Here is a 23,218-nt window from a genome sequence, read left to right as displayed (position 1 = left end):
CCAGCATATCAGAATCCCAATTTTAGCAGCATTGAAATATTCCTTAAGACTTGGCAAAGCCATATATCCTTTATCTTTGGGGAGTTGCATATCTAATCCTAGGTTTCTTACCCCTCCCTTCTCATATAAACCTTGATAAGCACTGATCCCATTGCATGAATAGTTTTTATTTGGGTACCATGACTACCATCACCGGCAAGGATTGACAAATACAGACGTCTCTGCAATTTATCTGTCTCTATCATGGAGATGAGGTCCAAACTAAGAACTGACCATCTCTCAATATCTCTTTTAATTTCACGATCTAATAGGTATGTATTTTGTTTCATAACTCATCTCTTCCTTTTGTAATGGCTGCCCCGCCAGATATTGTACTGATTTGGAATTCCACTTAGGCTTCTATGTTTCTCTGATTTCTTGTGATGGGGGAACGAATAATCTAGTGTTTTCGTAATATTAGGTCTGTTGCATTTAAGCAATATTACACGAGAGGGTGTGCGTTACTGTCATTAATGGGCCAATGGCATGCCGGGCGCCTGCGTTGCTGCAAGAACGAGCCGAAGGTGAGTTCTGTAAGCAGCACAGAAGTGCCATTAATGACAGTAACACACTATATTGCGATTATGCAACAGTTACCCTTAAAACTAAGATAGTCGGTAAAAAGAAATTCATCATTTCTTAATGACAGATGAAGCCACTACGACCACAAATGTCCCAAGAAAGAAACTAGCTAGCCTAGCCACTGAGTCTGCTGCGTTCTGGGCTGAATTCTTTGTTTTATTTTAATTTGGTGTTCCATGATGTTGGTTTGAAGCACGGCTAGAAGGCTGTTTCAACCAATCAGATTGCTTCCTCGAAACGACCTGTTGTATATTTTGTTTTGTTCTTCTTTGACAAAGGGACGTTGAGAAGTTGGCAAACCGTTGAAGGTGTTGGTGTGTGTGCCGTGTGCCACAACATAAGTGAATGTGCGTAGTGTACATGCACACTCGTGTCTATGTGCTGGGCATGCATGTGTGCCTGCATGTGCATGTTTACGTAGGCCTATGGATTGTGAGTTCATGTCCATGACGTGCAATGCATGTATGTGTATGTGCAGTGGTAGAAAGTAACTAAGTACATTTACTCAAGTACTGTACTTAACCCATTCTGACCTGAGATCAGATTCATACGAGGTTTCCACTGGACACACACTGGTCTGATTAACCCATTCTGACCTGAGATCAGATTCTAAAAATGTCGGTCGTTCTTCAATTAAAAAAAAAATAGCAGACCTACAAGCTCGTATCGCGCCACTCGGTGGCGCGATATGAGCTTGTAGATCTGCTATTTTTCAATAGCTAAAGCATAACATGATGCTGACACCAAAATGGGTGCCCGTTCAGAATGGGTTAAGTAACATTTTGAGGTGTTTTTAGTGTGGTAGTAATTTCTAATACTTTTACTTCTATTCCACCCCATCTCAGATCCAAATATTGTACTTTTACTCCACTACATTTATTTGAAAACTTTAGTTACTAGTTTTTGGATTTGGATTTGGATTATTAATACAAATCATACATTAACTACACTTCATTTTGGACATTTGAAAATAGCAGATCTACAAGCTCACACTGCGTTGCGATGCATTGTGAGCTTGCAGAGGACATTCTACTTTTGGTACTTTCAGTACGTTTTGAAACCAATGCTTTTGTACTTTTACTGAAGTATATTTTGAATTCCGGACTTTGGCTCGTAACAGAGTATTTCTATATTGCATTATTGATACTTTTTACTTAAAGTAAAAAAACTTTGAGTACTTTGTGTGTGTGTGCGTGTGCGTGTGCGTGTGTGTGTGTGTGTGTGCGTGTGTGTGTGCGTGTGTGTGTGTGTGCGTGTGCGTGCGTGTGTGCGCGTGCATGCGTGTGTGTGTGTGTGTGTGTGTGCGTGTGCGCGTGTGCGTGTCTCAGAATCGACCCCGACCTGCGTTCTATCATCTACTGCATTGCCGTGGCTGCGGGCGGGGAGGCCGAATGGGAGTTTCTCTGGACGCGCTTCCAGAACATCACTGAAGTCTTCGAGCAAGAAGAGCTCCTGTCCGCTCTCGGCTGTACCAGGAAGGTCTGGCTACTCAACAGGTGAGAAAGATCAGCATAATCCTGATCGTTACAAAACCGTACGTGTTCATTAAGCCACCCCGTAACTTTGAGGCTGCACAGATGTAAGCAACTGGATTTGTGTGTGTGTGTGTGGAGGGGGGGGGGGGGTCTGCCCCTTTTCCTTCTCCCTTGTGGGTTCCAGAACAGGGCGTATCTTGTGATACTAGATGCAGGCTTGCGAATGGTGTGGCCAATCCATCGTCTTTGGAGAATGTCTTCTTCCACAGGGTGTTGGCTTGTTTGCTGCCACAGTTCCAGGTTGCTGATTGTGTTATAGATTCGGATTCGGAGGAAAATATGCCCCCGAAAAATAGGCAAATAGCATATAACCACAGAAATGGAGGAAAATAGGCCAAAAAGAGGCAAAGCTTATATGCGGTAATTTGCCTCTTTTGCACTAACCTTTAGTCACAATCACATCAGTCCTAGCTGTGACTCTGACCGGGGACAGGCATGACTAAAACATTACATCTAATCAAATTGGTGTTCATGGATCCCTTTTGTAGGTCATGTGATCGACACTGGAATTATATCAATATTAGTGGACGGTACTGTTTGGCGTTCACCTATGTAAACAACCAGCCCTGCAGACTCCTCCATGATAACATGATAGACACCCTGACTCAACTAGAGAATATTAAATCCACAGCCTTGCCTTCCTTATCTTACAGATTCCTGGAGTACTCTTTGGACGGCGAGAAGATACGGAAGCTGGCTATACACGACATCGTCACGAGTGTAGCCAATAATGAGGCAGGACTAGCCCTGGCCTGGAACTTTGTCAGAGCTCGCTACTCTGAGATGCCCGAGTAGGTTGCAGTGTTGATTTCATCGACTAAAACTATGAAGAATAAATCACTGACCGAAAATAAATTAAAGGTATATTCAGTGATTTCACTCAAAAGACCTTAGGTTTCGTTTTTGGCTGTGGGACCCAGCCTTTCGTCCAATCAGGATAGAGAGTCAAAAACGAAACCTAAGGTTTTTTGACCCCCAGGGGTTAACTGGGGACAGGGAGGAACTCCTTATATGGTCAGCAGCACACTCTATAGTAGGGAGGATTATCACAACAAAACAAAAAAATAAGTGATATTTGAATTAAGTGAAATCACTGAATATACCTTTAACATAAGCCATGATGACTAAAACTATGTGTGGTTGCGCTCAGGTGTTGCGCTCTGAAAATATCAGATCTACAAGCTCACAACGCGACACGCTGCGACAAGGTTGTGAGCTTGTAGATCTGTTTTTTTCCAGTAGCCAAATATAAATGGGATTTTGATTATGATACGGCGTTCAACGCCAAAAACAGTATGAAATCGTAAATCGCCAAGGGAAATTCCATAATCGTGACAGCCCTCCCTTTGCACCGAACGCCTTGAGACCCACAAACCAATAGTCCTAAGTGTGCAGTTGATTCATGGCAGTGCATTCTTAGGCAATCTCTCCTGCCACTTCTGGTTCAAAGAGGTAACATTTATTTAGGCTTGAAGACTTGTATTATTGTTGCAGTAGTGCTTTCTTTATCTTGTGAATGGTGTTTGTTGAGGTTTTCAGTCATAGTTAGTTAGGCTGTTTATATTGGTCTTTGTGTTGCAATGTTTGTGTGGGGGAACTCCTCATATATTATCATCAGGTTGGTCCAGTAGTAATCTCTGGAGACAGACTGTTGGCTCCATACTCTATGGTTGGCTCGCACAACTTTCAAATGCTTCCGCCGTGCATCAGAAGTGCCGAAGCGGTTCAGCGCTGCAAAGCCAATATCCACCTATTTCTCCCACTTCCGTTTTGTCTTTGCAGTCCTATAAATTGGCCCTACTATTAGATCAAATTAGGCAAAGCATATCTAGGTTGCTGCTTAGAAGAAATGGAAATAAATTATGTGGGCCCTATCCTGTGCCACCCTTATCCCTAAACTTATTTGTCTCTCTCTTTTTTTTTTTTTTTTTTACTATTTTAAAACATTTTTAAATACCGGTAGTTAAACTAGCCAATCTACATCGACATGTGAGGTTGTAGATCAGCTATTTAAACTATTTAAAAATGGTAAATAGGTTGTTGTGGCACAAGATAATAGCTGTCTATATAGCGTTGGAAGATTGTGGAATAATTGTCTGGGAGACTAGTTCAGTAACTTCAGTATACCAACCACTGTTCACTACTTCACTTAACAAGTCGGGACCATTAACCTATGAACATTTAGACAAATAACAAATAGAGACAAATTTAGACAAATGGAGTGTGCTAGTTTTCAGCTACCCCACTATCTACACTGATTAGGGCCTATTGCATGCTGCTGGTCTAGTCTGTTTGGTCTATCGGTAACATCACACCCGTGTGAAGTGAGTGGTGCAACTACTGTACGTGTGGGGGACAGCCAAAACAATATTCAATATTTATTGCAGCTAGAAAACCTTGTATGCCCTGCATTACTGTAGCCTTTGCTGGGGGAAACATGTGATACAACTATATCAAGGGAAAGTGTGGAGGAAATGCACATATGAAAAATGGACAGGATTTACAGGAAAAGCCTCCAAGGTAATTCAGTCGAGTCATGAAACAGCAGAAACCTAATCAGATTACTTGAATTAGCTACTGGCAGCCATAAAACAACAGTGTAATCAAGTGGCTAGAAAACCTAGACACTAGCCTCATCAGGTCCAAAGGTCCGCTCATCCAATCTGTGCTTATCACATTCATATTGGAAAGGAAAAGAACATCACCCCCATTGCATTATCACCAGGGAGTTGAAAAACAGTGTCCTGTTCTGAGCTTTGAATTATTACACTGTTCTACGCAGCAACATTTTATTGCTATTTTGCCAAATCTGTTTTCATTTTAGGTGTGGTTAGGTTACAGTAAGATAAATTGACAAGCCCCATCCTGGCTGCCAATAGAGCTATCTCTGTGACAGCCCTTTTATTTTGCAATTTATTTGCATTCCCTAGGAATATTTGATCCATAATTACCTTTTACATGTCATAATTTATGCTGTTCTATGACTTATGACATAAAGGACATCTGTTGTCATGCACTCATACACATACAGTACAAAATACACTATGATCATAATTCTTGTTTGAAAGCTGTATACATGTACAAATACTCTAACATTACACTATGTTCTTTTCCAGTAATATTAAGTCATTATTAATTAATTACATGGTCATGAGTAGAACATATTTTGTAATGAAAACATTATGCAGCACGGTTGTTTTGTTATTTTAGCTCACTTCGTTATAATTCATACGAATCGAATGATCTGGATTTGTGAGTGAAATACTCAAATGATTAAATTGTCCTTGCTTTTGTCCCACTCTCATAGGACCGTGTGCCTTAGCTGCCTGGTTGCCGAAGTTTCAGGAAGATTTTCAACCGAATTTGAACTTTATGAGGTATTTGACTGATATCATGAACTTTCACCGACATCAAATTAAGCTATTCTTTCTATCTCACACGTTCCTTTGGTCATGCGAGAGAGAAAGAGGCAAGGAAACATGAACGAACATTAGCTCAGCCTTCCATTACTTTTGTACTGGATGTCCCCCATCTATTAATTCGTTTAAAACGAGGAAAGCATCTGTTATTTACTTATTTTACATTTCTTTGGCTATTCAAAAATATCAGATATACAAGCTGTCAAGCTCATAAAGCGTCACTTTGTGCCACGGTACAAGCTAGGGCATTAAGCAACTAGTCGACTAGTAAAAATGACTAGAAGTGATTGCCCTAGTACAAGCTTGTCCAAAGTAGATTTATTTTGAGATGGGGTCCACAGCCAAATAGGCAAATACATATAATTTTGGGGGTCCTTGACATGAAAGAGTTTAAAACTGCTGACCCAAAAGAGAAATTAGACGTTTGCTCGGGAGTCCCGGGCCCCAAACTAGTGAAAATAGATCGGCTATTGAAATTTGTTTTAAATTAATTATTTATTTTTTTCAATTTTTGGGAATGTTTTTTTTATATCCTTTTAAATAAGATTATATTAAAAACAAAATGTAGGGACCCACACATGGGACCCAGTGTTTGGGTCCCTACATTAAACAGTGTTGTGTACGTGTCTCCACAGGTGAAGCAGTTCCAGAAGGAAGCCAACATCACAGACATCAAGTACATGGAAGTCACCATAGAGCTTATAGAAGCCAACATAGCTTGGGTCAATGAGAACAAGCAGACAGTCCTGGAATGGTTCCGAAAGGAATCCGCCTCGTAGAAGGAAGGAAGAAAGAGCACCTTTCTGGAAGTGACTTTGGCCAAATATTAAATCTCAGGAGAATCAACGCTACGAAATAAAAAGGAACTGATCTGTAGCAAATATGAATCGCTTTAAACTCATTTTTTGCATTATACAAGTAGACAATAATATCATGGGCAGACACAAATATCATACAGACACAAATAGAATCTAACAAGAACATGCACCATCTTCAGGAATCCCTGTGCCATCTGCCTCGCCGTTTCAGTGTCCTAAACCATTTTCCAGGACCTGGTTCTAACCTGCCTGCGTGTAACTCTTTTGTATTCTTTTAAGATCATGTGAGGGACAATGTGAATGCAATAGAAAAATACTCGTTTTTTTTTAGATGATACTCCATAGTATCATGAAAGAATCTGGCATTCCAGAGACAACTTGTGAAACTTAAGTGGACTGTTTTCTACATCAAAACTACCAACTCAGCAGTACACTTTGTTTGTTGCACCCAATACAGAATCATAGCAAAAACAATAGCATTTTTCATCCAGCTCCATTGTATAATAGCACATTAGTACAAAGTATATTATTTTTTTAACTATAAATCAAGCAATATATATATTTAATGAAACTAGCCACAGTAACTTGGATTTCTGCTTTATTGGCAATTTGCAAATAGAATGACAGTTAACTATTATGCTGCTTAAAGTCAGTCAATTACCAAAGGACAATAAAACACCCACCCCCCATTTTGTTATAGAAAACAATAATATATTAATATATAGTATATTGTTGTATATGATAATAAAGATTCAATGTTTTTAATAAAACATTTGTTAAATGTGTTATTTATATGACAATCTATGACTTTCCTACACAAATACCCTACAGTATATGTGCACCCTGTAGTAAGGATTGTTCATACATTAGAATACTCAAGAGTGTTGAAAAAGCAAATTATTATTGACACATGCTCACAAGCTGCAACAATGGCAAAGATATAAAAACAATGTCAGCTCATTTTAAGCAAACAAAACTTCTCTAATAGTGATAAAGGCCAGTCTTGTCTTTTGTCTCTGACGAACACAGCCGTGCCGTGGCACTTTTCTCACCGACTAGCCTGGAATATCTATTGTTACAAGTTAGTTATTTATCGTCTCCCTGGTACACAACAACTAGGAGACACACAGACAGATGGGATGCTCGTTTACAAACATTCCTGGGTGGGCGTGTGCACGCTCAGGGTGGGCGTGTGCACGCTCAGGGTGGTCGTGTGCACGCTCGGGGGCCAAAATGACACAGGAGTGGATTTCCACTCCCGTCCCATCCCACTCCCACAGAAGAAATCCAATCACGGACCAGAGTTAAAAAGAAATAAAAACACCCTGTCCCACTCCTGGTAGAAAGACTCCGGTCCATCCCACTCCCACTCAAAATTACTCGCACTCCCATCCCGCTCTCTTTTGTTTTGTTTTTACGTTAGTCATTAGGAAAGGCAATGGATTTTGTGATCTTTTTCGATTACTGACTGTGTTTCATGCGGCTTTAATTCCAACGATATGGCAGCAGGAACAGTTCATCTGTGGTAATGAGGATAATTGATGTCATTCCCGCTCCTGCCCGCTCCCGTTAACATTTCATTCCCGTCCCTAGCGTCCCAATCCCGAGATTAATAGAAAGTTGTATTCCATCCCGCGGGAATCCCCGAAAAAAATTCCTCTAGTCCTCAATCTAGATTCAATCTAAATTAGATTGATGTTCTAGAAGGAGTGCATACGGACTGCCCCCCAGTGGCGCATAATTTGATGAAGACCAGGTTATCAAGCATAGGGATCAAATCCAAGAGAGATAGATGAAAGCACACAAGGCTTCAGTCCCATATAGAAGAGTAGGGAACAAATCCCATAGACAAAGACTCTGGCCAGTCCTGGAGTGAAGGTATGTGGGTCCATCACCGAAGACGGACCGGGCCAAACCTTCCGGATGTTTGGTGGACAGCTGCAGCCACGTAATACGTTCTCAATCATCCTGGAAGACACAGTAACAAAACTACTAAACATACTGTACTTGTACGTGTAAGTCTTCTTATTTACCCCCACCCAAGTAAAGGATATAATCAATCCCATATCACAAACAAACATCAATGACATTGTATCTATACAAATAGTTTATCATTACTGTAGAGAAATATCTTTAGGTTATGCGCGTGACATCATCATACCCAGAAGTTATGCGGGAATGTCTGAGTGGCAAAAAACGGGGACCGCATGTAAATCCGACGGAGCATTAGTCCGACATGCGGACGCATCTCGGACTAGCGCCTGCTCCCGTGCTTGCGGTTATGGTTAGGTTAGGGTTTGAGGTGGGTTGTCGTTTTTCGGACCAATGACTAATCGAACTAAAGTACTGCACCCGCAAAAAAATACTTTCTGGCCTTGACAGCCCATACTGTACAATACATCCCAACAGAAAGATCCTATCTGATTGCATTAAACAACGTTAACTCACTTTACCACTCGATTTGCCACTCACTTTATGCATGCGCATACCCTCTATAAAATCTGATGCAGACACATCTTATCTTTGAGTTAGAGTGGTCGTTACCCATTCATCCTCCTCCGCCCCCTCGCCTTGCCCTCCAGGTTTCTGCATGTTGCCTGCCTCTCCTTTGTTGGCCATAATCTTGTCTGTCCACGATGCTCCAGCCTTCTCATCTCCAGCGAAATTACACTTGGTCACTGTTCCCCCATCCACTTTCGCCAAGGAGACTGGAAGCAGAGAACACAGCAATTTGTGAGCATGATTATACATTATTTTATATTCTGAACATGTGGTAAAAAAAAAAAAAAAGGACAGCCGACAGCCAACCAAAATCTCACAGATGAACGGGCCATTTCCTCTGGTTTTCAGACGGACATCTTGTCCGGTCTCCAACTCTGTCTTGTCCATCTCTGCCTCAGGGTACCAGAATGCCATGGCACCGCTCGGCCGGTGTTTGTCCGTTATCTCCACTAGCTCTGTCTTGTTCACCATCGCTGACAGCTGCTCCTCTGTAAGGTGGTCCGAGTCCCCTTTAGCCTCCACCTCTGTATGACGCAGAATAAGACACAAATAATACACACATTTAGTTCCTCACAAGCATAATGCAAGGTTTATGTTAGGGCAAAGTATTGCAGTTTAGATATTTACTGGTGGTACAGTTATGGTTAGTTACAATTAGATTCCATATCTACATGAGGCAGGTCTACATGAGCTTTGCAATAAGATGCCTACAGAGACAGTACAGTAGTACAGGTCAGATCTGCCATGACAAATACGCCTACAATGCCGGATAAACACGTCAAACTGTGTGAACACTTAAACTTAGCTAATATAGAGCGTCGCAGTCCCTCCCCCTTTCAGAACAACGAGTGGCCCAGGAAATGAATCCCAATGCATTTTTCCCATAGGCATTTCTTAAATTATTTATTTAAAGACCTTTTAAGCGTCGTACGAAGCCAACTCTTGTTGTGACAAATCATGACAACACACACAATATTTTGGACCAAACAAATAATTACAAAGAAGAAAAACAACAAAAAAAATGTGGTAACCTGCCGTTTTTTTCTACTTTCTAATTCTTTGTTTGGCCCGAAAAATTGTGTTTGTTGTCATGATTTGTCACGACAAGAGTTGGCTTCGTACGACGCTTAAAAGGTCTTTAAATAAAACATTTAAGAAATGCCTATGGGAAAAATGCATTGGGATTAATTTCCTGGGCCACTCGTTGTTCTGAAAGGGGGAGGGACTGCGACGCTATAGGGTGTCAGCCCGCCCTGAAGGTCACAGTAACTCACTGAAGGAGGACATGAGGTAGCCAGTGTTAACCTTCTTGGTGTCACTGAAATTTGGTTCAATCTCCTTTCCACTGGCATCGAATTTCCGCTGATGGATCCGCCTAGGTTTGATGTACAGCACATAGAAGCGCACCTGCTGGCAGCAACAGCAAAACAATAACATGTAATAAAAGCCTGGGTACCAAGGCTAGGTTTGCTGGTAACATCACAGTATTGATTGGTTGAATACTTTATTAACAGTTTGCAAAGACAAGCACAGGAAAGTACAGTACAGTACTGTGTTGCTCTGTCTGTCCAGTAGTTTTTAGCTTTTTTAGTTTGTATGCACTTTATGCTGTTGTAACACTTCAATTTCCCCTCGGGGATTAATAAAGTATATCTCATCTCATCTCATCTCAGTACAGTTCAATAATAGGTATGCTAATAGGATTAAAGCATTATAAAGCACTATTCTGGTTTCCAATGGGGTCCTTTGTACTCAATTCATCAGAACAAGGACAAATATACAATACTATGCAAATGTAACAGGTTTTAGTGGGTCCACTTGCATTTCTTATTGGTTAGTGGGCGGCACCTCATTGATTGACACAGGTGTCCATGTTAGAGCAGTGCCAGTCTAAATTAGATGATATGCCCATGAATTGGTTCTAAACATGCTAAATGTACCTATATGAAGTAGTGATGCTTTGTACATGTTTTCAATTAGGTTATTGAGACATACCGAACACTATATTGTTTATAACAAACTGCTGCTATTATTCTATTGTAGACGTACGTGCTGACTGAGGCTTGGGTGTGTTACACGAAAAGAAGTGACTGACCAGAGACTTGCGCCCCAACGGGCACCGCTCTATTTATTATGAACGACTAGAAATCGAAAAAAGAAATCTTTGACTTTAGGCAAAAACTATTTGACACTATTTGACAAACTATTTGATGCGTTTGATAACAAAACAAAAAACACGAATATTCAGCTAAAGCACTGCAGTAGGCTAACGTTACCTTCTGTTTGCCGACATCGTTAATAGTATGTCTGGAAACATCCATCAGTTTTCCTTCTAGAAGAACGCCTGGTCCACTGGCGGAAAACAAATACTTAGTTTATTTATTATCAGTTTGCAAATGTAGTACGATTATTATACAACGATGCTTAAAAAAAGCACAACACAAAAATCCCTAGGTCTATATTGGATTGTTTCCAGTCCTATTATGTGGTCAATTCATCAAGAGCATCGCATGTCATGAATGATGTCAACAACAGCAGTAGTAAGATTTGTCAGCTGATTTACAAGTAAACAGTAGTACAAACACTGTAAACTATATACACTGTCTTCCACTCTACCTTTCATATGCGGAGGGAGACCAAACACCGTTTATGTTCTCAGTGTGTACTGGCTTGTTTTGTAACGACGTGTTATTATAAATTCGGCTCATTTTGCTCCGTTTTTTGGGTGTCTTTTTTTTGTTGAATCAAGCCAAAGCAAAAGTCCACGAACGACTTCCTGGTTCCTGAAAACGAGAAAACTACACGTTCAGAGAGTGCGCTTCATTTGTCTAACGTGACGGCTGCTTGGTATCCACGCAGTGGTTTCATGGGGACCCGATCAAAATTGGTTTATCCCTCAGATATTTGTAAATAAATAGCAGACCAACAACCTCACGGGTGTGAAACGTGTTTGTAAAAATGTGTGTGTGTGTGTGTGTGTGTGTGTGTGCATGGCTGGCAGTGGCACTGAATATTTTCAGATGGTGGATCCATGGCTAAATAGTAGTAGGTATTAATTTGAGGGGCAATTGTCATGAACCTTAATTGTTTCAGAACCACTTAAACATGATGTCAAGGAACGCCAAATGTATGTAGTGGTCTGTAGTCTGAAAACCCACCTTTTCAGACTCCATCATGGCCCATAGCACTTAAATAAAACTTCTGGGAACTCAGATTACACTTACCCTAACCCCTTAGATAGCATTTCTGTTGGCTTAGATAGCATTTGACACAGACTTATAGCATGTTATGTAGACAGCACTATAATTGTATTGTATATAGTCATAGCACGCCATAGTACATATGTATAGCATAGTAGTAAATATGTATAGTGTATGTATAGTTTCATTATATAGATATTCCACTGTTACTTTCTTAGCTTACGCATGTTTCATGATAAATGCTTTTATGTGATGTATTCCCATGCTTTTGTTCTTGCTTAAATGTAAGTCGCTCTGGATTAAGAGCGTCTGCTAAATGCCTAAATTGTAAATTGTGGTCCTTATATATTCCTTTCATGTCAAGTCGCCCCAAATTTGTATTGGACCCCCGGCCCCATATGAAATCTATTGTGTCATAAGATACGATTTGTCAAGATTCGTTCAAAAATATACCTCACTTGTTGAACCAAAAAATAAAATAGGGATTAAAGGCCTTTTCAAACTCTAGTTTTAGGTGATAATTAAAGGTTGGTGGTTAGTAAAAACAGGTGTGTTCGGGTGAGCACTGACTCACTTATCACTGTGGCCGCGGCGTGTTACATGTTGTAGTTTTACCAAACACTGTGGTGGTCGGTCACCTAATCACCTAAACTGGACTATATGGGTCTTAAGTGTTTAAAATGTTCTGGGAACCCCCTAGAATCCCTGGGGGGTCCCCAGACTTTAAGAACCAGTGCACTAAGGTTATTGGTTTGTTAATTTAACTAAAACACGTTTATCTGTAACCTTTGCCCTTTGTTACTGATATTGGCATATTCAGAATCAGAATAATCTTTATTGTCACACACAGTTTTACAAGTAAATTCTTTGTGCATAGTTCCCATCGTGTTACTTTTCCAAGAAAGCAAAGGAAGAAGAGAGGGGGAGGCAGGAGATCAAGGCAAGAAAAACATTTTAGAAGCACACACACACACAACACACACACATTGCACAACCGTGTATTGTGCAAATTATTAATATAAAATGTTGTTGGACATGACAACCCCTCTGTGGACCCCTTTACTTTCACCAGTCAGACATAAGGTCTATTACTCCAGTTTGAGGAGAGCTTATCACTGCGGTGTAGTTTTCTAAACGTTAGAAAACGCCAGCCGGGGTCCCTGATGGAGGGGAAAGGAACTGGTTGGAATAACGTGTTCCTTCCACATTCCACACACTCCCCACAAACTCCCCGTCAGTTGAAAAGAAGCAGCTTGGACTCCTCATGCATATAAGGAAGCATGAGGTCAGTCCACTGCCCTCCCCAGGTTGGCAGAGGAAGTGTAGCGCCCAGGATTATTGACACTGGGTGAAAAAATCGTGAGATAAAAATGTAATAATAAAAATAAAAATAAAAACTACAACATTACGTCACTCGTTTGGACCCTGACACACCTCCACATCTCTCTATTTTAACTGTCCGACAAGTCCTTTCACTCTGGGGCTATCACCTCGTTCACTGATTGGTCTTCTTGATTCTAGAAGTTGGGTGGGCGGTCCCCTTGGTTTTGCAGGCACAGGGGTTTCATATCTGAACTAGAGCGGTCAATAATGCTTGAGGACATCACCGCGAGTATGATGGCCTCACCGTTTTAGATGATAAGCTATCACCTAAAAAGGTGACAATCACCTTGATTGAAACCTTTATTTATTCTCGAAAGAGCAATTGAGGTTCTCCCTCATTTTCAATGCTGACGAGATTACATTATATAAAAACAATTAAAGACATGCAGGTATAAAACACAAAACAAATCTTGTAAGGCAAAGACATATTATATAGACAATGAGACAAAACATAAATTAAAAACAGTTACATATTGAGGTATAGGGAGGTTTAATAGCAACGTGATGTATGATGGTAGCTTTCCATCAATGGCTTTAAATATGAACACCTAAAACTGGAGTATGTATACACTCCTTTACTTTCACCTCTCAGACATACTCTCCCACTTTCAATCAGCTCAAGTGGTTCTTGACAGCACAAGCCTCTATGACTATGTTCTACTTCAATGTCATTCTAAGTCGTTTGACACATCTGAGCAACTCCTCCCTCTCTCGTCTCGTTTTGAGAGATCATAGCGATTCTTCGGATCCAGGTGTAGTGAGGTTTGAATAGCCTGCAGTCGCCATAGGTTACCGCAGAGCCCGATGACTCCGATTCTAGACGTCCACAGGAGGTTCGGACAGCTGGTGTTTTTTTTGGAGGGCCTCGTAATCTTGGAGAACATAGAGTTCTACTGTACATGTTCTGGGATTCAACATGGGTAGCTGAGATACATCCTGTTGTAGGAGGCTTTGCACTCGGGGCACTTCCGACCTGGCTTGGGTCCCAAAGCTTAATGTGCGAGTCTATTGCTATTGGCAGAAGTCTTTGCGTGCTGTAAAAGTCACCAGTGTCCTCAGATGAGACGGCTTCCTGTCTAGCATCTTGAGATTTCTTTGAGAGAAAAACAACAATTGTAATTACGACATTGCATCACTGTGTCTACTTAGTTTCCTACATAAGCCTGTATTTTAATCACTGTGCGAGTAATTATTACAGATGTTCAGATTTTGCAAGTTTAGTGTCCATGTACACCGTAGCATGAAACGCATGGCTGAGATAATTTGCTTCGGTTTGGCATTCATTCACCCTCTGAGACTCTTGTAATTGAATGCAATTAGGAATGGTTTTGGTGTTAGATTCTAGATGTCATCAAGGCATGTCAGGTCACAGTACAGCCTGCTAGTTGGGGCTTCTGTTCAACAGAGTCCCCTGGCAACATGGGATTCCTTTTCTCATCCACCACACCTGGACAGACGGGTCAATCAATGTCAAGCCATTTTTGTAAATGTGTAATGTGTAAATGTCCACTTTCTGCAGTGATTGGTCAGGTGTGCTTAGGAGAAATGGGCAGGTATTCAAGTCGTCTGCAAACTCTCTCCTGCTCATTGATTATTTTAAATGTTAAAGCATAAACCTTATATGGACCATCAACACAATAGATCTTTATTTTTAATATATATTCCAAAAATAACCAATTTTTCACCCATACCAAAAGCAATATATAGACCTTTATCAAGGTGCGTGCGGAACCCGTTTTATGGTCCAGAATGATTTCGCGCATTTCCCTTTTCATAACAGAATCATAACAGATAATCCCCATTCCCCACATACAAAACCAAGAGAGTTCAAACATATTTCAGTCATAAAGTAGTACACAAACTAGCCTAAAGTGTCCCCGAGAAAGCCTAATGTGTTTTGGAGGCCTCTCAATTCGAATTTGGGGACACTATTATAGTCGTGATTTTGTGAATTATTTTGCTCTGGGTGCCAATCATAGCCAAGTGGAATGGAATATGAAAATGTTGATCGCACATGATTTATGTGATCTTTGCATGAAATCTGTAGGAATAGAAGCAAAGGGTATGTTTTGAAGAAAATATAGTCGGGCGGAAATGAGCTTGGCCTCAGGGAGGAAAAAGTTGATTTTAATGTACGACCAGCTATGGTTCAAGACTAACAGGCAATGACGGAGCGTAGCTTAGTTGTTAGAGAGGGTAATCAGAACTCAAAAGGTTAACCTTGTAGTATATTAAAATACCATACAGGAGAGTAAATGTGCATGACGAGATGATGTTCCTTGATGTTTATTTCAGAGTACACAGCACAGCAAACAGCATAGGTCCGTCGGGGAGAATGACCCAGTTACATTGGGGAGAGAAGGAGGAATGGGGGAAACCGACTGCCCAGATCGTTCTTTGACTGGCCTTATATACTCAAGTCCATACATTACTGTAAATGCACGTGCACGCTGTTCTGGCGTGTGTTCATCATACCCAGACGTCCAGGGCCTCCCCGTGTTATTCAATAGCACCCCCCGGCCTTATGTGTCCATGTGCATGCGTGTGTGTGTGTGTGTGTGTGTGTGTGTGTGTATGTGTGTGTATGTGCATGTGGCATTTAGTGATGTCCAGGCATCATTAGCTGGTCTGTGTGTCTCAGTATTGCTTTGTTTAGAATACCTCCAACCTGTGACTTGATGGACTATGGGCGGGTGCTGATAGACGGATCCGGAAGCGTGCGTGTGTGTGCACGAACAAAGACAGCTGGCCTTGGAGACGAACTGACTTAGCACAGAAATGTAGTCTTGACAAATGGATACCACAACCTCCCATGGTCCACTTAATAAATGCGTCCAGCAAGACACTTAACCCCCAACAGCTCCTCCCCAAGCGTTCATCATGGCCAAATGAGCAGTCATCTGCTGGGTGTGGCTCAAACAGAATGTCCCGTGTGGGATTAACAAAGGTCTACCTCCCATATGGTTGGACCAAGCATTGTGCAATGTGAAATCAAGCCATTAATTAAGGACCATGCCGAAGTCTTTAGTCACACAGTCCACATCTGTTCTTTAGTGAACAATGAATATAGAATAGACCTAGACCATGAAGAAGACTATGACATCTTCCCAGCACGCTGTTTGTTTTTTAAAATTGCTACATTATGTTCTCATTTAGTGTTTTGAGTTGTGTGTTTTTATGTGGAATGCCCTTGCCGCTGACCCTGCAAAAGGATTTTCCGTGCAGGCACAAATAAAATGACCTCAAATTTACCAGTACATGGAAAATCACAAACAACTACTGACAATAAGGCCTAGTAGATTTAATCTGAAAATACTCTGTAGCTAAAGCTAGCCTTACTGAATGGGTAGCGGCCTAGCTGGATGCTCAGCCAGATGTTCCGTCGCTGAGCCCAGCCCCCGGGCGCTTCCACTTCGTACAGGCGCTCTCTCTGCTCCTCGTGTTTTTGCAGAAACTTCCTACACACTGGTGGAAACACAGCCAGGAGATATGAACCCATAACCTCTTGAAGGACGAGCAATAGAGCCAGAGCTCTTTTTACAAAGGAGGGAGAGGTTTAATTACACAAAGTAAACCTCGCAGGACAAAGGCCATAACACCATCCAAAAAATTATTCCCTCAAATGTATATCGCAGACAAAAGACAAATACTTGTTTTTTTCTACATCCTGAAACCACAGAGAACACCATTTTTGCTTTATACCGAGACTGACCTGCGACCATGCTCGGTGACAAGGGAGAGCTGACTCCCAGCACCTCCTCTGTAGGGAAGGAGTAGCAGAAGTCCTCCAGCATCTGTAGTCCCAGACCACTCCTCCTCCGGCTGCTCCTCACCAGGACAGTGTCCAGGACAGGGAGCAGGTAGCTTTGACTGGTGCAGCCGTCACACAAGCTACCTGTAACAGGGCAGTCAGACAACATGGGAATTGTACAACGCAAATAGATTTCTGTTACTTACCACATATTTTAATCTGTTAACCCATTCTGACCTGAGATCAGATTCACACGAGGTTTCCGCCGGACACACACTGGTCTGATGAACCCATTCTGACCTGAGATCAGATTCTAAAAATGTCAGTCGCTCTTCGATTTTTCAAAAATAGCAGACCTACAAGCTCGTATCGCGCCACTCGGTGGCGCGATATGAGCTTGTAGATCTGCTATTTTTAAATAGCTAAAGCATAACATGATGCTGACACCAAAATGGGTGCCCGGTCAGAATGGGTTAAACCAAAAAGTGTTTATTATGCCAGTAATATAATAATATGAATTATATTAATACCTAGGTATCTCATGCTTTTTTGGTTTCCTAACAAATTGTGCTGTCCCTAACTCCCTTGTGACTTTTTTGCTCCAGGTAATTGCATAGCCCCAAAATGTACAGAATGCTTGAATCAGGTTTAGCACCATGGGAATTGAAAGAAATGTCACCAGCATCTAAATTAATTCTAAAATCATAACTACCTATAGGGGATAGCAGTAATGTGGTATCGCAGTGGAGAGAGTAAGGAAGTTCAAATTCCTACAGCTGGAGTTCACATCACGAGTAACTCACCTGGGATGAAAACATTGAACAAGTTTGGTGAAGAAGGCAGTAAGGCATAACAACGCTTATACTTTCTCAGGCGACTAAAGGGCCACATGGTCCTGCTGGCCTTCTACAAAGCTACCATCCTATCTGGTATGGACTCTACACAGACCTCAACTACAAAGCAAAGAAAAGGGTCATGTGGAGTGGACAGCCAAGTGCATCAGTGGATGTGAAGTTCCCTGCCCCATCCAAAAACAACGGACGTTGTGTCAGCAAAGCTCACAGAATTATCAAAGACACCACCAGGCACAAGGCAGCCTCTCTACCATTCAGCTATGGCCACCCCTCGGTTATACACCGTTAAGCACCTTAAGCACTAGGACAACGGTTAAACTGTTCTCATTCTTGACTCATTCTTGTTTTGTTGATGTGGCAGAACCAAGACCGTGGCAGACCAAGGCGCAGTTGGAGGAAACAAATCGACTCACTGGCCTTGGAACGTCTCGGGATCCCCCAGGAGGAAGTCACTAATGTTGCTCTGGAGAGGGAAATTTGGAGCTGTCTGGTGGATCTGTTGCCCCTGCGACCCGACTACGGATAAGCGGTTGAAGATGGATGGATGATGTATATTATGTTTATTATCATTATTGACACAATATTATGGAACATATGGAATTACTTATAAATACAATTACATTATAGCGTTCCATACTGCTTGTTTTGCTATCAACTGTAAGACGTTTACGGACTCCGACTGCTCTGTATAGCCTCAGGGAAAGGTGTGAGCATTATTTGTTGGGGAATAATGCTGACAGACTAGGCTTCAGGGGCACCCCCTGCAGCTGACCCTGGTGGTTCGAATCGAGTCCGACTCGAGGAACTTCACTGCATGTCTTTCCTGCTCTCACTCCCACCTTTCCTGTCTCTCTGTTAGATATATGTACCATAGCCTATTTGAAACAAATCATAAAATCTAAACAAAAAACAGGAGTAGAACATGTACCATAGCCTAGTATTTGAAATAAATCATAAAAACAAAAAACAGAGGAGTAGAACAGGCGAGAGGGGGGGTCACCCTGTTGAATGTGTTTTCCGCATGTAGCACACATGCGGAAAACTCATGTTTATGTTTTTTCTTTTCTGCATAGAGATTTAGAAGGCAGGGAACATACTGCAGTGCTCTTGGCTCGTATGCAAAGACGTCTGAATAGGTTATGGCTGTTATGATATGAGACAGTAAAGACAGAGACTCCACATTATGTTTGACTGTAACAGAGGTTTTATGGTTTTGATTTTCCACATTGTAGCTAAGCTATATCTTGGCCAAGTAAGTGTCTTGTAATCTTAACATGCGACTGTGGGTCCCAATATTCCCTCGCAGCTTTATTCAATACAGATGGACCGCAGCAGTGGTGTAGTCTACCGTTATACACTATTATGTAGTCTGCTGTGCCAAAGTTAAAAAAAGAAAAATGTGTATACCGTCTGCTAATCATTTCATCCATTGACCACGAGCGTATAGCCTATACAGTATATGCGCATGTCGTGCAGGGAATAATTATGGTATACTGTCAGAAAGAACCTGGACTATAGCACTGGACAGCAGTTATTGACATAGAATATTGACGGAATATTCTATTCTATTCTATTCTAATATTCTATTCCGGAATATTCTAGGAATATTTTGGCCAGAAAGTAGCTCATAACATGTCTACGGCGGATTTTTATGAAACAAAAGCTTTGCTGTTTGAAAGAGGATAATTCAAGATTGGCCTTACAGCTGCAATGTTTGTGAGTTTAACGTTGTTTAATACAAGCAGATTGCAGATGCAAATTGGATGAATCTTGTGGAGCATATGCCACGCCAACATGTCGCTGCTTGTACCTTGACAAACAAACGCTCTTGATTCATTGTCTGCTGTTATCTACATGCAAAGGCAGCCAAGGTGTGCCTTTACTGCCCGAGTTTTACCCTAGATTTGTTTGTAGAGTGGTCCGTGTCCTCCATCTCCACTGTGTGTCCCTTTCTCCTCCTCCTCCAGCACATTTCCTTCCCCCTTACCTTTCTGTTTGATGGTATAGAACCCCACAGCCTCTCCGTTACTCCACAGCAGTTTAGCATGCTCTCTGCTGGAGTGAGGGCTGAACAGAGCCTCCTCCTCTGGAGCCTTCTCCACCACCTGGCTGAGCAGGAACAGAATCACCCTCTCCACCAAAGCCTGCACCTGGGATACGCAGAAATGGTTTACAACAAGACACAAGTTCTAGACAGAGTTCTAGACAGTGCTCAGTAAGTTATAACTAGATAAAGTGCCCCTCGGGACACAGGTCTCCACCAGGCCAGGTCAGGTGGAAGAGGTGAAAAGGGTGCCATTTCTTCTTAGGCCTATGCCTTGGATGGCAATTGGATGATTTGAGGCATTTTGTTCCAAAAATGTGTTTTGCAAAAATCCACCTGGGATATATTCCTCAGCCTAGTAGGAAAGTCTGTGAAAGATTTCACATAAATTGCATGCTGTGTTCATGATTTGAGGCTTTTTGTTCAAAACGGGCCAATCCTGCAAACTTTGAAAGCCAATGTTAGCCTTAGCCAATTATGATGGAATATGAAATATTGGACAGATTCGTTTTGAACACATGAGATACTGTGTAACGATTTGCGGGATGTTTGGACAGAATCTGGAGGACACACACACATGCGCGTGCACACGCACACACGCACACACACACACACACACACACACACACACACACACACACACACACACACACACACACACACACACACATATGTCGGACTATTGGTATTGGCCCCCCGTTTTCGAATACATTACACTTTCCACCTCACGAGAAGGTGTAGAGATGACTGTGGTGTAGAGATGACAAATACATTTGTGCACTACCCAGTGCACATGCTATACACAACATTTACCAAGACAAGGCCGTTCCTGGATTTGTTGGTTGTTCTCAAAACATCATCTACTGACCACCACTTCCCATTTAGACGCAGGGCCACCACTGTAATGAAGGCAGAAAAAATATATAAATGGTAAATGGTGCATTTATATAGATTCACATTGATTGTGCATTACATTCACCCATTCATATGCATTCATACACAGATGGGTGATGGCGGAGGAAACCATGCAAGGCACCAACCTGCACATCGGGAGCAATTAGGGGTTCAGACAGAGTCTTGCTCAAGAACACTTCGACACTAACTCTGGGGGAGCCCGGGATCGAACTGGGAGCCTCGCGGTTGCCATCCGGCCGCTCTACCCCTGAGCCACTGCCGCCCTGAGTTTGTGTACTCTGAATGTGCAACATGTGTGCTGCTGCGTGTCTGCATGCTTGTAGTCCTAACCTTGAGCATGGTCACCAGGGGCCTTTAGTGCTGGGAGTATACAGTCAAGCTGGTTATCTTCAAACAGCAGCAACCTGCTGACATTATGTCCGGTTACCTCCACCTGAAAACAAAAAGCTTTCAGTAGCTCTAACATCTACTACAGCTATAGAATCTGAAGGTGCTTCGTTAGAGTCTAGATGACAGTGGAGAATGAAGCACCATGGAGAGAGCTCAGATGGGTATAGCCTGTTTCCCAAACAGTGGGTTGGGACCGGTTTTGACCCATGTTTGGGCTTGTAAATCTGTTATTTTCAGTCATTTGGGCCCAGAGCTAAAAGGTTTTGGAACCTTTAAAGGTATATTCAGTGATTTCACTCAAAAAACCTTAGGTTTCGTTTTTGGCTGGGACCTAAGCCTTTCATCCAATCAGGATACAGAGCCAAAAACGAAACCTACGGTTTTTTGACCCCCAGGGGTTAACTGGGGACAGGGAGGAACTCCTTATATGGTCAGCACACTCTATAGTAGAGAGGATTATCACAACAAAACAAAAAAATAAGTGATATTTTAATTAAATATATTCACTGAATATACCTTTAATATATATATTTATTTCATTTTCCATTGCCATTATTAGACTTTGATTAGTAGATATGGATATAGATATTGCCTCAAGTTGCGCGCATATTTGGCCCGGTTTTCAGCCAGTATGCCTCTCACAATACGAACAGTTGACTTTATTATAGGCTATTCATTGAATACTAACTATAACCTATAAAATACAATCAACTGAAGTTGGAGCAATAGGACTATAGGCCTATGTTCTGTTCTTTAGCTACATAGAAATGTCTATTTGTATGTCTCTAAATGTTTTGATGAATTAAACAATGTGGACCCTGTTGTAAACAAGTGTAATGCTTAATTGGGTCGTCCACTCACAGTTAACAGTCTTTGTATTGCGTTTGTGCTTGAAATGTACTGTAAATTCTGCAAACTGTTAATAAATATTTCAATCAATCAATCAATCAATCAATCAATCAATCAATCAATCAATGTTCTGGTACCTTTGAGTGAAATGTTTCAATCCATGTATAGTCATGCTGCGCTACTGATTGTGTTTGCAAAGTAGAAAGATATTGCTCAGAAGCTGAGGTCAGTTCACTGGAATCCAGATATGGCAGGTGGTCTACGGGATACACCATGTTACTTGGGCCTGCTGTGACAGAGAACACCAAGAAGCAAAGTGGCGATCATGAAACAACAAGAGCCGTTCTAGGGCTAGTGCATGACACTGCAGACCGTACAACAATTCTACATCGTAGGCCTACTCGTTAGGCTTATAAGAAATCCATTGCACGCTGTTAATAACTTACTTTAACTGAATAATAGTCCAAGTAAATACCCCGATCAAAGGTTTTCATGCCTGTCACTCTCACTTCCCTGTTTTGTTTTGTTTACTACTTTTTCCATGTGACTCCTGCAGTCCAGGGCGCTATAGGCTGTATTTACTTTTTGACTTGCAGCGCCATCTTGTGCTCAGAGAGAGGAACCGCAACCAAACGGGGTTGTACTGTAGCAAGCACGTGTCAACCGGTGTCAACGCACGGTGTCAACAGCAGTGTTGCCAGACTGCGTGGAATAAATAAGCAGCCAGGTCTATGATGAAAACAAGACAAATAAAAGACCACACATCGGCTATTTTTTGGGGGGGAAAGTGACAAATCTGGTATAGCTGGTACATTGAATAGCTGACACAACATTATGTAGGGTCCTTTCATCTGGGACTGTCTGGGGGTAACTTGGACATTGTGAATCACTGGTTTTTGTGCGTTTGAACAACATTTAGGAAACAAGGCAAGCCCCA

The 23,218-nt window shown here is 41.7% G+C and overlaps 3 protein-coding genes across 9 annotated transcripts in view; 1 reads left to right on the top strand and 2 right to left on the bottom strand.

Moving 5' to 3' along the window:
- LOC310857446 (aminopeptidase N-like) overlaps positions 1 to 7,012 on the top strand; it is a 30,217-nt gene extending 23,205 nt beyond the window's left edge. The window contains exons 17-21 of one of the 2 annotated variants that reach the window (XM_083763132.1): positions 1,950 to 2,117; positions 2,810 to 2,947; positions 5,464 to 5,533; positions 6,211 to 6,392; positions 6,481 to 7,012. In XM_083763132.1, coding sequence (XP_083619258.1) covers positions 1,950 to 2,117; positions 2,810 to 2,947; positions 5,464 to 5,533; positions 6,211 to 6,354 — 520 coding nt within the window. In that variant the 3' untranslated portion in view covers positions 6,355 to 6,392; positions 6,481 to 7,012. Of the gene's footprint in view, positions 1 to 1,949; positions 2,118 to 2,809; positions 2,948 to 5,463; positions 5,534 to 6,210 lie in introns of both variants that reach the window. The other variant, XM_083763131.1, reaches the window with a different exon arrangement.
- Positions 7,013 to 7,271: 259 nt separating this feature from the next.
- Positions 7,272 to 11,653, bottom strand: arpin (actin related protein 2/3 complex inhibitor). 2 transcript variants are annotated; one of them, XM_083763133.1, is made up of 6 exons: positions 11,512 to 11,653; positions 11,172 to 11,247; positions 10,170 to 10,305; positions 9,213 to 9,419; positions 8,938 to 9,101; positions 7,272 to 8,361 (listed from the first exon to the last, which is right to left on the bottom strand). In XM_083763133.1, the coding sequence occupies exons 1-6, from the start codon at positions 11,601 to 11,603 to the stop codon at positions 8,353 to 8,355; spliced, it is 684 nt and encodes a 227-aa protein (XP_083619259.1). In that variant the 5' UTR covers positions 11,604 to 11,653; the 3' UTR covers positions 7,272 to 8,352. The 2 variants fall into 2 exon arrangements, with proteins under 2 accessions (XP_083619259.1, XP_083619260.1); XM_083763134.1 differs by having other exon boundaries at positions 10,170 to 10,302.
- Positions 11,654 to 13,076: 1,423 nt separating this feature from the next.
- fam169b (family with sequence similarity 169 member B) lies at positions 13,077 to 22,829 on the bottom strand. 5 transcript variants are annotated; one of them, XM_083762436.1, is made up of 8 exons: positions 22,816 to 22,829; positions 22,419 to 22,567; positions 21,373 to 21,475; positions 20,941 to 21,026; positions 20,071 to 20,233; positions 17,191 to 17,373; positions 16,818 to 16,943; positions 13,077 to 14,571 (listed from the first exon to the last, which is right to left on the bottom strand). In XM_083762436.1, exons 2-8 carry the CDS (start codon positions 22,554 to 22,556, stop codon positions 14,555 to 14,557), a joined length of 816 nt encoding a protein of 271 aa, XP_083618562.1. In that variant the 5' UTR covers positions 22,557 to 22,567; positions 22,816 to 22,829; the 3' UTR covers positions 13,077 to 14,554. The 5 variants fall into 5 exon arrangements, with proteins under 5 accessions (XP_083618562.1, XP_083618561.1, XP_083618560.1 ...); XM_083762435.1 differs by lacking the exon at positions 22,816 to 22,829 and adding an exon at positions 22,728 to 22,810; XM_083762434.1 differs by lacking the exon at positions 22,816 to 22,829 and adding an exon at positions 22,728 to 22,796 and having other exon boundaries at positions 22,419 to 22,570.
- Positions 22,830 to 23,218: the final 389 nt, after the last annotated feature.

This window comes from Protomyctophum parallelum, assembly GCF_964188405.1.
Source record: "Protomyctophum parallelum genome assembly, chromosome: 4".
NCBI classification, from domain to species: Eukaryota; Metazoa; Chordata; class Actinopteri; order Myctophiformes; family Myctophidae; genus Protomyctophum; species Protomyctophum parallelum.
The sequence above is the reverse complement of the archived record's forward strand: the minus strand, read 5'-3'. Positions and strand labels throughout refer to the sequence as shown.